Raw genomic sequence first — 14,408 nt, 5'->3', positions numbered from 1 at the left:
AGGGCATTGTCCATTCCATGACATTACAACAGCTTCTGCAGGGGGAAAATATCTGCAAATATTTAGGCTTTGCCCCTGCTTTGATTACTGACAACTATATATTCCACCCTAGGAAGCCTCCTGGATTTCTTGAAGGGGGAGATGGGCAAGTATCTCAGGCTGCCCCAGCTAGTGGACATGGCAGCTCAGGTGAGTGTCGTCTGGTTTGAGAACCAATCTGCACATTGCAGAATTATACAATGCCACTTTCCAAATACATGTTCATTGAGTCACCTTGTTGCAACCTTGTTGCAGGAAGTGGTGCAGACTGGAGAAAGAAAACCATGAGATTGTTCATGCTTCTAGTCAAAGGGTTCGCTCTGCAGTAGCTGTGTTCTTTTTATTGGACATCCCTACATCACAGTCAAATGCACAATCTTTATCCTGTGTTTGAATTTTGCTAATTCTGTTCTTTTTTTTAAAGTTCAGAAAAATTGGACTTTTTGAAAGGAATTTAACATTAGGACAGTTTCCATGGGTATGGCTGATGATTAAGTTAGCTGGTGGGAGAAGGCATCCACATGACAGTTGAATGCCTGTGTCAGTGCCCTGCTTTTCTGTATCTCTTGCTAGGCATTTCCTTGTAACAATCATCCCTTGTAACTGTGAAACAGTTCAGAGTTTTGCCCTTTGTCTTTTTTTCTTTTTAAAAAACAAACTTCTTTGGGCATGAACACTGCACAGATGGGGCTCCATGAGGTTGTGATGGTGTTGGCAGCAGCTGCTGTTCCCTCCAACCTTTATGCCACCCAACTATGACAACCAGCTCAGCCACCACTGGAGCAGAAATGGGCCCCTGATTCCTTCTGTCTTGGTGTTGTGCGCATTGGGAGAAAAAAGCAAGCAGGACTGCATTAGCCATGGCTTTGCGGGGAGCAACCACAGCTTTCCCATGATGCCTGCTCTGCATGTTAGCCTCCTGAGAGGCATTTCTAATTGATGGTGGGGTTGGGAACCCAGCCACTTCTGGCTTGTGCAGACCTTAGAAATTAGCAAGAAAAACTCCGCTCTTCGACTCTACAAGAATCTAAGAAGGCATGAAAAAGGGAGCAGGAAATCCCTTTTCCCTGCACTGAATTTTCAGAGGTTGGCACCCCCGCCCCCACCAGCCTTCACTGTGATGAAATGTGGTGGAGGGCGGGCCTCCACTTTCTCCCTTCTACTCCTTTTTGGCATGAAAACCTAGGTCCCTGCCCTAGTTTTGTAGATAACAAAACTCTGGTGGGCTAATTTTCTTTTTTGCCTTTTTTCTTCTTTTTTTGGCCTTTTTGAAAACCAGCAGAGCCAAAACGTCAGCTGTTCCTTCTCTGCTGCACCCTGCCTCTCCAAGTGCATCAGGAAGAAAAGGGTCAAGGAAGGTACCCACATGACTATATCCCAGCCACTAATGTAGATGGAAAGTCTGGGTATGTCAACCCACGATGGGCACTATGCTCGTGGCAGTGTGGAATTCCACTTTATAAGGCATACAGTATGCAGGCAGTGCTTCAGGAGGGCTAGAAACTGCCTGCCTAGAAGTATCCTCTGCCACAGTTAGTGGGGCTTTGCTGTGCTTTGGAGGGTCTTTACTGCAGGGGTACTGAATCTCTTTCAGCCCAATGGCTGAATTCATTTCAAATCAGCTCTTGGGGGTTGTATTTCGATAGCGGTCAAGCTACAAGCCAGAGGAGTGACTGAGCATAATGCCAGCTCAAGAAAACTCAGAATGTCTTTTGTGTTTGGGGTGGTTCTAGATTGCGTCTGGCATGGCATATGTGGAGAGGATGAACTATGTTCACAGAGATCTCCGAGCTGCCAACATCCTTGTAGGGGAGAACCTGGTGTGCAAGGTAGCTGACTTTGGGCTGGCACGGCTAATTGAAGACAATGAATACACAGCAAGACAAGGTATGCACCACGCTCTCCTTCATTAATTGTTTGGGTGGAATTATTAGCTTCAAACTAGTTAGTTCTCCAGAAGGGAAGAAATCTGGGTGAAAGCCCAGTGTGAAAGCTTTCTGGCCTAGACACAGGAAGGTGTTGTGCTGTGCTGAGGGTATCTCAAGTTACTATTCTTTACCACAGCTTGGGAATGATACAAAGGTAGTAATAGACATTTGATTTATACATAATGTTCACTGATAGGGTATTTAATCTATGCATAGCTGAATTTTGGAATCATGGTTTGTTAACTATGAACAAGCTAGAAGGAGAGGCTTTGTTCTATTGTTGGGTTGTTTAAACTATGGGTTGTTTCACACCAGAAATTCAGAACCGTGGATTTTTTTGCCAGGCTATGAATGTAGTGAGCAAGAGTGTAAAAGAGAACACCCACTCCGCATGCTAACAGTATAGCAACACAAAGATATTTGGGATACTGGGAGTGGGTAGAAGAGGGAAACAAACAATCCAGGGATTGAAAAAACAAAACATGGCTTATTCAATTGTTTTTCAGATAAGCCATGGGTAGGAAAACAAACCATAGATTAGATACAATCTGGTTTAAAGTTGTGTGTGAACTAGGTCTCCATCATCATTTCACATTCTTCTCTTTTTGTGGACTCTGCAGAAGAATATATGGGCAACATTTTTAAACCTGTTTCCCTCTTGCCCCTTTCTATCTTAGGTGCTAAATTTCCCATTAAGTGGACTGCTCCAGAAGCTGCTCTCTATGGCCGGTTCACCATCAAATCAGATGTATGGTCCTTCGGAATATTGCTGACTGAACTGGCCACAAAGGGCCGAGTGCCCTATCCAGGTACGTGTCTATCCAGTTCTGCTGAGGTGCTTCAGGGGCCAATGCACCAGCTGTAAAGAACGCCTTGTTCATTTGTGCAGTGGCCAAAGCTCAGTGATAGAGCACATATTCTGCATGTGGAAGACTGCAAGTTCAGCCCTTGGCATTTCCAGGGTCAGTTAGCAGGTGAGGGAAGGACCTTGCCTTGAGATCCTAGGTTGCTGTGGCTAGTTAGAGTAGACTTTACTGGGCTTGACAAATATAAGAGCTGAAGTGCTTCCCGATGTATAGCCCTAGCATTACCAGTCCAAAGTTCCTGTTCTTCTCTTACATTTTCCCCTCTTTAACAGATATTTTTTTAATATAAAAGATGTGGAGGGGGAGCGTGCAGGTAGGATGGGAATGCAAGGCATGATTGTAAAATGAGAAATTCTGTGAATGAGGAAGGGTGACTGCACAATCAAAGCCTCATCTGGAAACAACCACAAACTAGAATGCTTCCTATGTTCTGTTGCCTTTTCAAGCAGACCAGAACCCCCCTATACAGATGCATGTGCGCCCTCTAAATGCTGTAATCCCTTATTTGAAACAATGTCTTTACTTTCAGTCTCATTATTGTTGAAAAGCACCTTCTGTTTCAGTGTCCTTTTATGGTGTGTGTGTAGAATTCTCTGCCCCATTTCATCTTTTATTTTTAACCTGAACACAATTAAGAACTGGGCAGAAGCTGACTTTATTTTTAATGCTGCAAGGAACAGTGCTGTCTCTCAGCTTTCAGTCTACAGCAGCACTCACAACGCGTAAAACAGAAGCTCTGCAATGCTGAGCTTGGCTTTGCAGCCTGACTGAGCTAAAGCTTTGGCAGAGAGTCCTTGTACACTGGCTGTAAGTCTACCCTGCATCATACCTCCCTTGGGCTGTGATGTTAGTATGACCCTGTCCCCGCTCTGACTTGCAAGGAGTGCTATAAAGGAGCTCTGCCTGAGCCTTAACTCAATTGCATTGCAATTCCAGAGCTGGTTGTTAGGAATAAAAGGGCCAGTTATTCTCGGTGTGTGTTCCAAGGTCAAGCTGATTTAGACTCATCAGATGATGAGGGGCTCTGGGAACCAGATTTCTCAGATGTTGAAATGGAAGAAGAAGAGGAACTAATCTCCAGGGCACCTTCTTCAGGTGTTCAGGTGGATGTTGAGAATAGTCAGGAATTACAACTACAGGGAAAGGGCATGGGAGAGGAACTCATGTAGCCAGCCAAGCTTGGTATGACTCATGACCCCATGATGCAATGTCGGGAGGGATGGGACAACCAACTAGAGGGGCACCGGACAGAGAAGAGGCTTGCCTGTATCCAAAAGGGAGGTACTCCAAAGAGGGGTGCTTGGAAGTAGTTGCTTGATTGTGTTCAAAGAACCACTTTGAGCATGCTCAGAGACTCATTCTTTGTTGGTTGTGCTTACTGGAAGTGCATTGGAGAATAAAAAAGCTTTTTGGCAAAGAATCATCTGCTATTTTGGAAGAGCCAAGGGGAAACCTAGCTTGTGACACTGGTTTAGCTAAGCTGAGAGATTACACAGCTTCCCTTGATCCCAGTGCTTGGGAACATCTAACTTAGACTGTAATTTCCTGGAACATTAAAAAAAATCTGTCTTTGGTTTGAGATGGAAGGGTTCATAATACTGAGGGGGATTAACATCCGGGATTTGGTCAAAAAGCGGCATCTTTGACAAACTGACAGAATATTGATGTCTGATGTCTTCCCTCATCTGTCATGCCAGTTTCAACACACATGAAACTCACAAATACTGTGCTGAGCTTTAATTCTAAGTCTATCATAGTATCTACCACTGACCATGCACTGTCCTGCCTCTGAATATCACGTAAGAAAAGGTAGTTTTGGAAATTTTAAGATAGCCTTCACAACAATGGATGCTTGAGAGCAATGGATGCAGCATTCGCAATAGCTTATGAAAGGGACGGTTCAAATATTTACTGCTTCACAAATACAAGGAAGCTTTTTACACTGGGATACACAATTGATGGATAAATGGAAGATGGGGGAAATGAACTTCTCCGTGGTTTGAATATAACTGAACACCTCTGTCTTTCTTTAAACCTCAAGTCAGGGATGCAGACCTCTGTCAGCCTGAGGCTTGAATTCTATTTTAGAGGATGCATTCCAGTGCTGGGTTAGAGGGAAAGCAAAACGGTGTGCTGCCAAAATACCAAATATACCAGCATATTTCATTGTAAAGCTTTTACAGCCTGTAGAAGAAAATGAGAATGAGAAGAAAAAGTGTGCAAGGAAACCACCCATCAGTGGTAGGCGAAAGGGGAAGTGCTGTGGCCATCTGAAGAACCTCCAAGGGTTGGATTGCGACCCTGCCAAGCTGGATATGGTCCCATGCCTTTGTTTGTGCATCCTGGCCCAGTTCTTATGTTCAGCGTTGCACCGTTGTTATCTCTTGAACAACCGTTTGCACTTTTTTCATGGTTCAGTTGCATACTACATCAGTAATGTTATGGATGTCCCCAGTCATGATTATTTCTCATGCTGCTGTCAGTAGATCAGCTGGGGTGGAGGAAGAAGTGCAGAAGGAAGCAGCAATAGACCACTCACATGATCAGAATATCCATATATTGCAAATACGTTGGATATCTGGGATAATGGAAGATTATTATGATGTTGCTGCTGTTGTTTTTATTCCTAGCAAGTTTCCAGTTTTATATTTTCTGGCATTAGAGAAACCATCTGGAAAACAGGAAGAACAATAATGAGCTTTCTGCCGAATGTTGGGGGAGCTGCTTAAATTACTGTCTTGTAATTCAAATGTAACTCTGCTTATCTATATTTTGACTGAACAGTGCTTTGGAAGAGCCAAATAACACACAGCTTTTTAGAGATGTGATAAGTTTTGGGATCTAAGAGGGGTTTGCCAGTGGTCCCAATGACCCATCTCTGCTTTTGTACCAATAGGTATGGTGAACCGGGAAGTGCTGGATCAAGTGGAACGAGGCTATCGGATGCCTTGTCCTCCAGAATGCCCAGAATCTCTGCATGATCTGATGTGCCAGTGTTGGAGGAAGGATCCCGAGGAAAGGCCTACTTTTGAGTACCTTCAGGCTTTCTTGGAGGACTACTTCACATCCACAGAGCCTCAGTATCAGCCAGGAGAGAACCTATAGATCTGGAGACAGAGTCCTTTGCCAAAGCCTCCATGCTGCTCCTACTGATTATGTGCTCAAGAGAGACTCTGGGACCTTTCTGGAACACTTCCGGAACACCTGGCAGGTGCTCCTCATATTGCTGATGATTCAACCTGCTCTCCCTTTCAAGGAGTGTAATGGGCTCCTTGTTAACCAATGTAGTGCCCTGGACGGACTGTTCTGGGTTAACAAAGGTGTCGTAGCCCTACTTTTGAAATGAAGTTGGCTATGATGCAGCAGATGGGGCTTTAGAAAAGCCAAGTCCTTCCAGAAGAGAAGAAGGCAAGTGAAAACCAGGGATCCAGTTCATGAGGGCTGTGTGCCTACTGGAGTTTGTCCTCCCTCCAAGCCACCTTTGACTACAATCAAAAAAGAATATGACAGCTCTTTCCTCTGATGATAATGTCACGGGCTGTTTTACAGCCTGCAAGACTTCGAAGCACTTGGGTCATCCCTGACTAAGTGGTGACACTATATAATATTGCCTTTTGGATTCATATGGCTTGCGTTCTCCATTACATATAAAACCAGCACAATTCCCCCTTTCCTTCCCATATCCATATCCTGGAACTGGACTGGCTGCTTCACTCCAGGAAAAAACAATTGTCGTTCACATATATTATGGATACTTCACAATCGTATGTGCTTATCATCCTCCCCTGTGCGAGTGTGTGTGCGTGCATTTTTTTTTAAATTGCCACTGTTTTCTTGTAGACCACTGAGAGTTGGCTGTGTCACTGTCCACCCCGTTTGTCCCATTTGTTTGGGGTGCACTTGCAGATCTTTGCCGTAGAAGAAGACAGAGTGCAGATGCTGGGCTTGCCTGCATGTGGTTTGGTTGTTCACTACCCTCTTCTTGGCAGGGCTGCAGCCAGCAGTTGTACTTGTGTTGCCAGTGGTGCCAGTGATAACTTGTTATTTTTTTCAGCTATTAGATCTTGGACTGCAGGCTTGCCTTCCTGTCTAGACTTCAATCCTAATTATGAACACAAATTTCTTAGATCTGCAAAAAGGGATATCCTCAGGGTCATATTTGTTTTCTTTCCTTGCACATAGCATACCACCAACCCCTAAGTGCCAACCTTGCATCCTGTACAGGTAATATTAGTCTTCCACAGGGCACTCTAATAATTATGTACAAAGTTTCTTTTTCTTTTCATATGGATGCTTTCTGGGGCTCCTTAACACCTCAGAAGCCAAATGCAACTGTTGGGTCAACAGTTCTGCTATTTTGCACAGGGGGTACTGTTCTGCTTCTTGCAGGACAAAGGGACCTTGCAGAGTGCCATTCTCTGAGTCACATAATGTGCACACTTGGTTTAATCTCTGCTCAAAATCTGCAAAGAAGCCCCATCTCTGCTACAATTTATGACACATTTGGTGGGTGGGTTCATCAGAGAGAAGTCAGTGAAGCCCATAAAGCTCTGCAAAACCTGATTTTTCTGCTAGAATACTTTAACCTGCCTTCCTGTCTAAATATGATATGGGCTGCTAGGCTTGCTAGACAGAATTTTAGGTCAATGATTTAATTCACACTTCTGCTTTAGAAAGCACGTACAAAACCTCATGCATGTTCCTTGCACATAAACGATCTTTTCAAGAATCAGGCACAGTGCTTGCTGAATGGTCATGTCCTGAAATTTTCCCAGTTATGCCTTGGATGCAAATCATGCCAAATGCCCTTATTTTGCAGGAGGCACTTGACACATGCAAATGGTTTTTCTCTTGGCTTTAAAAATTGTTATTTTTTTGCTGAGGAGCTGGGGAGGTGAGTTTCAGCAGAGGAAGTTTTGAAGGGTTGCTTAAACTTTTGCTTCCTAGACAGATTATATTCTACTTACCCCTCCCAAGCTGCTTTGCACTCATGGAGGGGAGGGAGATAATTATGTGTGGGGGTGTGGTTTTGAACTGCAACCAGCTGAGGAAGAGTAAGCATACATGGACATGTATATGTGCGCACACACCCTGTGCTATACCTCTGTTTAAATTCACCACTTGAAAAATCTTTCAGTTAAAAAAAAAAAAAAGCAGGAGAAGTGATCCACGTAACTGCATGCAATCTGTAGTTTGGCCTTTATAGTTCTTACCCATGGGGCTCAGTCTTCTGATGAGTCATACCCAGTGCAATCTCTTTCTTGATCAGTTGTTACTTTCCATGGATCTTACAAGAGATTTTCATGCTTTCCATGCTCAGTTCCACCCTGCTGCATACCAGAAGCTGTTTTAACCTCAGCTGGTATCTGAACAGTGGATTGCAGCTAATATTCTAGCTTATAGAACCATCTGCCTGTTTTCAAATTGATATGGCAATGCTTCTTTGTTATATGCCGAAACTGTCCCTTCTCTGGAAAGTACAAGAAATTGGCAGGATGGAAGCCTAAACACCAGCTCCTAGCCCCGTCAGCATGTGATGCTGTGGTCAACATGTTCAATGACCTTCACCCAGCTAAAGCTATTGTTACCTTGGTGCGAGCATTCCTGTTACATTGGAGTCCCAAAGCCAAGGAATTTGTGCCTTCGGGGAGAATAGGCAGATGGAGTGAGTGTGTGCAACATGCTAGGAGAGACCCGAGATGCACTCCAGGACTGGTCTGAGGGGTCAGCTTTCGGGTTGAGTCATTTTTTAACTAGGGCAACTCTCCAAACAGCTATACATGCCCAGATTCATAGGATAGAATGTGCATCAAAGGGATTGAAAAGGCAGCTTCTCTGAAGTGCCTGTGATGCATTCATGAGTAGACACGAAGAAGTGTTTTAAAATCAGCACGGTTGCTGTAGCATCTTAAGCAGGAAGCTTCTCCCTGGGGAAATGTGGAACACCCAGTTAATCATCCTTTTACTCATCACCACCACACTCCATACTCCTGTCACCACAGGCTTCCAGGTTCTTGGGTATCTATCCAAATACTGGTGAAATAGAGCTGAGTAGTACTGTGACTTCTACCTAAATAAACACCATAGCATTTGAGGTCAGTACCCAAGTAGACACATCTAATGCGAGAAGGCAGGCAAACATTTTGCATAGCTAACACTTGTACTGAGCCCCCCGCCCCCACAATCCACGAAAAGCAATTTCTCTCTCCCCAGTCCTGTTGCAATCAATATTATATTAGGCACAATGATGTCCCATTGAGATCTAAGTGTGACTCTCTCTGAAATGAGCCTCTGATTACATGGAGGGTCCAAGCCTGCAGTCCAAGAAACAGCCTACCTCCCTACAGAGAAAAGAAGATTGAGATTAATTTAGTGCAGTCGTTGGAGAGGATTCCTGCGATTCTTGCAAGAAAAGAATGAGGGATATACAGGGAAAGCCAGTTCAACAATCATCACTAACATGGGCTACCACCTCATTCAAAAAAACCATGCAAAGCCCCAAGCAGAAACAGCAATCCAAGCCATACATAAACAGATCTGCCTTTTATTGCAAATAACTGTTATCAGTGTACAGAAAATGCTTCTGCAGTGTACCAGTTTCTTTTTATTGGGAGGTTTCTTGCCAGTTGTAAAATACTACTCTTGTATATAGCCCTTAAGTCATCTGAGTTCTTGCTACTCGGTGGCTTTGGATGTCAACTTACATGCATGTGATTTTTAAGGTAATAAGAATGTTTTGTTGCAATTATACTTAGCTGGAATTCAATGTTGTTGACTTGCCATCACTTGGTCATTTTATTTTGTATTTCCATCTAAATTGTCCATGTTTTCCTATGTGCCAAAACCAAAAACCACCACCTCCAAGGGCAAAAACATTTTTTCATTTGTACGATCGTCTGTTCTTCAGGACCAACTTAAGTCAGGACTTAAGAGCTTATTTGCATTGGACAAATAGGTATCTCATTGCTTTGCCCATTCTCCATGGTATCATATGTGCAAGATGTAAGCAATTTTTGCTATCACCTCAGTGTTAGAATAGGAAGGTGTGTTGGAGGTCTTTTTGCTCAGAAAGATCCAAAGATCTTTGGCCTGTAAGAAGGTGTGTTATTCTTGCAACTATGTACTTCGAATATAGAACCTCTGTCAATGCTCCAGTTAGTCCTCTGCAAAATTATTTGGGTTATCAAGCCATTATGTCCACCACTGAAACCTGGAGCACAGCTGAGAAGGCACCAAAATGGTCTGCAGCAATGACAATATGTGCTTCCCTTCAACTCAGTTCTAGAACCTTGCCTGTTGACAAGAGAAGGGACCTGGAACAGGGTAGAAATTCCATGTTTTGCACAACCTCCTTCTCCAAATAATCCTGATTCAAGTTTTTCTAATGCTGAGACATGAACCACCTCCACCTTATAGCAAGGCCATGTGTGTACCTCAGGACCACAGAATGCTCAGTGCTTCTCAGCACTAAAGTTTAAAGTCTAACCATGGGATTCTTTTGAACAGCTGCTTTGTTACATGTGAAAATCCCCACCTCCTGCAGAGTATCTAACCGCATTCCTATTTTGTTATGTTGGAAACAGGGTCCGGCCTCCTCCAGTGTGAACAGGGTATCAGAAGTCACCAACTCTTCTCTGCCTGTATCTCGTTTGCATTGCTCATTCATAATATGCCTTACACATTTCTTTCCAAATATACCCAAGAGGCTCAATGCTGCTTTTAATATATATTGCAATGTCTTGAATTAAAATTCTGGTCCCTTTTGAAATCCAGAGTCACCCTATTGGGCCCTTCTGGAACCACCTATTGGATCTAATGGAAAAAGACAGACTCCAGAAATGAAGCTGATGCATCTTCCCAAGCCTCCAAATCTTCCATTTTTCATTCTTCTTCATTTTCAAGCTGAACATTCCCTTGTTATACCTCTTCTTTCACAGCTGCTTGGACCAGTATGACTTCCTTCCTTTGGCCATTTCCGGGTATTTCAATGAGCCAGCATATACCTAATCCCCATCAGTATATTCCTTTCTTAAGACAAGGTTATGAAATGCTATTGTGGATTGATAATTGGCCTTCTTGGGCAAAGGCTTGGCTCTTACATTATCTGTGATTTAAAACATTTTGCACAGCCAAATTCTAAGTGTGGTGATAAACCTGGCTGGGATATGCCACTTCTGATTCCAGGCTGAGGCTGCTTTCTCTCACATCTAATTCTTTATGTGCAGGGTAGCAGCAGGGAGTTGGTAGGTAGGGGAGACTGCTCATCATTTGAGGTCCCGTGTCTGAGGAAGTATGGCCCAGATTCAGGTTTACTACCTCAGTCAGAATGTTTTTCTGAACTTTCTGCTCAGAAAAACCCACTCTCTCAAATCTGTTACTGAGCCATTTTCCCACAATGTAATGCCGATGCATTACTCTTGTTTGAAAACACCCTTCATTTGTGAGCAGTATTTCTATTTGCATTTTCATGTTCATATGTCAAGGTGTTTTGTATTATCTGGAATGGTGGTTCTTTTGGGGGGTTGGAGTGGGGAGGAAAAATCCTTCTCTCCAAAAAGATGGCTGTTTGGAGAAAAAACCCCTTTTGCTGAAGGTGAAAGAGGATACCGCATTTTTTGTGCCAGTGACATTTGTATAACTCATATGCTTTATTTTGAAATGTCTGCCCCAAAGAAGAACCAGTGTCTTGAGAAATACAAAATAGAACATATTCTAAACTGGGGAAAGTGTCATCTGGGGGGGGGGGGGTGTATGAATGTGTACATATATAGAAAGGTATTAATGTATAAAGATTCTTTTTCCCAAGTATGTACATTTTTTAAAAAATCAAGACAAATAGGTCAGTTAAAAATCACAGATATCTCCTCTGGTTTTGGTATAGCAATAATGAACATGAATGCTAATTTAAATGAAGAGTGTAATTACTTTTGCTTTTCTTCTTTGTCAAGGGAAATTTTTTGAAAGAAAAAAATGCTTAAAAATTCTCTTTTGTGAACTCTCTGACTGCATTTTTCATGCATCATTTAAACTTTGGTACATATATTTGTGCAGCTAGTATCAGTCCTAGGATTGGAACCAAACTGGCCTGTGCAATGAATTCATGAACCGAAGGAAGCATTAAAAGAGCTTCCTCTGTTAGCCTTGTCCATCCTTTTCCATTAAAAAAAATCCCACAATACAGGAATTTGTTGGAGTGATGCTCTGGCTGTTGCCTGAATGAAGTTTAAACAAGTCTGGACATGGATTTCTTCCGCATTACAATTATTTTAAACAAGTACAACAGCAAAACCCCACACACATTTTGTAAAATCTCAGATAACTATGCAGAGAATGTGATGATTTCTCTCCCCCTATCCTCTTCCTTTTTAGTATCTGAATACTTCTTTTTTAAAATAAAATGCTTTGAAAAACGAAATACTCCAAAATGTATGTGGAGGTGAAGATCCTCTTTTCATTCAGTGGTATCCCCCCTTCCCTCTCTCACACACAAACGTTAAATGCAAGTAGATGTTTCCTGAGTTTGTATTTCAGAAAGAAAAATAAGGCACCTACTATAAAAAATAACATGCCCATCTGTATCAGCATTGTTAGGTGAGGAAAGTTTATGTTAATCTTAATATCTCAAACCACATGCATTTTGCTTTAATTCAAACTGTTTCCACATGCTGAGTTAGAACTGTTAAGTAAACTTGAATGGGTTTATGTACTAGGTATACATGCCAAACAGATAAATAACTGTTTCTAAAGAGGATTACTAGTAGACTTCAGCTGGTAATATTGCTGTAGCTATATATTCAGCTGTGTGTATAAGTATATAGAACAACAATGTATCTCAGGATGAGCTACTTTTTTTGCAACTGATCTTGGAATCTAGCCAAGAGCTGAGCTTTTAAAGTTTTCCTTCTCCCACACATAGTGGGTCTGAAATGGCAGTCCCTGACCTGGCCAACTTTACCCAGAGAAGAATGAATTGCTCACTTCTAGAAGCTAAATGGAAAGGGTGGCTGCACCCTAAAAACACAGTTGGCTTCTCTGATAACACAAGGAGAAGCTAAATGGGTTCAGGAGTTGAGAGTACAGGGATACAGCTTCTACTGCCCTTGATAGAGGAAAGAGAAAGCTAGAGGTTAGGTAGTGATCTGCACAGCAGAGTATGAGGAACTGTTTAGGGCTATTCTGACTAGGGCATTAGGAAAAATCTCCCAGGCCACTGGAGATTCTGTTTGGCCTCCTAATGCCTTCTAAAATAGGGCAAGGGGACCACATCTCTGTGTTTGCATTTACTTCTGAAATCAGAATACCTTTCAAAACAAAACTGAAGTAGTGGAATTGTCCACCCTTTTTCCAGTGCTGCATTTGCATGTCGCAACTGTGACTGCAAAAGACATATAACCCTTCATCACTCTTGCCATTCCACAGCAGAACTGGAAAGCCTGGGTGCAGATCATTTGGATGATTTTAAAAGGGGATTGGAGGAGAAGGCTCTTCTTGCGTTGCCTTCATCATAAGAGGTGTCTGTTGCTGAAGCCCTTGGCAGACAGAACTCTTGTCCCCATCCTTCTCGTGGGATCTCTGCAAAGCTATTATGCCACCATGGGAACAGACCATTGGTCTGGTCCAGCATGCCTTTTCTAGTATCTTATGTGCACACTGGCTTGCCTTCAAGAATGTAAAGAAGTACAGGCAACCCTGTGGCAACAGAATCTATGTGAGGATAATGGAATTGATTTGGTGCAATCATTCAGCCCACTGCCAACAGATACAAACAAGTAATTTACAATCTCTCTTAATGAAAGGGGTATTGCCTGTTCTTTTTGCTGAAAGAACAATCTTTGCTTCTATATTCAGCTTGGTTTTCCTAGGCTTAACTAACAAATTTTACTATTGCACAAGATGTTTTGCAGCTTGATGAGATTTTTTTTTTGGCTCATTCAAAAACCTCAAATCTTCAAAAATAATCACCTAAACCTTGTATTTGTGCTCTGTCTTAACTGGCAAGTAGGCATTCCAAAACTCTTTTCCTTGCAATGTTTTTTGCAACCCAACAGATCAGTGCTTGAGACTTGAAATCCCCTTAATACTGATATTTATTAAATGCAGATCCTTGCCTGGTATCACTGCCACAACCCTTTTCTATTTGTTGACTGCCACCTGGTGCCCAGGAGCAAAATGGGCTTGTTGCCAAACCCTTGAAAAGCTGGATTTGGCAGCCATAAAGAGTCTTCCGTTTAGCTGGAAATGGGTGTGACTAGAGCCGACTTCTAGATTTGAAGATTTCAGAAGGAAACATGCCTCCTCTCACATTGATTGGTTCCTGTATGACATGGCTTGGGGAAAGAGGGTGGAAATACTAGCTATCCATAACTTCACAAGCACAGAACAGGAGGTACCCCATGTCTGGGACATAACATAGCTTCCCACATTATGAGACTTTGGCTAGAAGGTTGCAACCTATAAATGGGCCTTACACCACTTATAACCCACCATTACCACTTTTTATTATCAAGAAAGATGTGCAAAAAAATAGATTAAAATGTGTGTGCTCACAAAGGATGACCTAATTTCAAAAACCAAG

The 14,408-nt window shown here is 42.6% G+C and overlaps 1 protein-coding gene across 4 annotated transcripts in view; it reads left to right on the top strand.

Annotated features, from left to right (window-relative positions):
* SRC (SRC proto-oncogene, non-receptor tyrosine kinase) overlaps positions 1–10,564 on the top strand; it is a 96,682-nt gene extending 86,118 nt beyond the window's left edge. For 3 of the 4 annotated variants that reach the window (XM_044440210.1, XM_044440209.1, XM_044440208.1), the window contains 4 exons: positions 113–189; positions 1,773–1,926; positions 2,645–2,776; positions 5,730–9,588. In XM_044440210.1, the coding sequence (XP_044296145.1) occupies positions 113–189; positions 1,773–1,926; positions 2,645–2,776; positions 5,730–5,938 (572 nt within the window). In that variant the 3' untranslated portion in view covers positions 5,939–9,588. Of the gene's footprint in view, positions 1–112; positions 190–1,772; positions 1,927–2,644; positions 2,777–5,729; positions 9,589–10,416 lie in introns of those variants that run through there. The other variant, XR_006415684.1, reaches the window with a different exon arrangement.
* The last annotated feature ends 3,844 nt before the right edge of the window (positions 10,565–14,408 follow it).

This window comes from Varanus komodoensis, unplaced genomic scaffold (assembly GCF_004798865.1).
Source record: "Varanus komodoensis strain SLA01 unplaced genomic scaffold, ASM479886v1 scaffold37, whole genome shotgun sequence".
Lineage (NCBI taxonomy): Eukaryota > Metazoa > Chordata > Lepidosauria > Squamata > Varanidae > Varanus > Varanus komodoensis.
The sequence above is the reverse complement of the archived record's forward strand: the minus strand, read 5'-3'. Positions and strand labels throughout refer to the sequence as shown.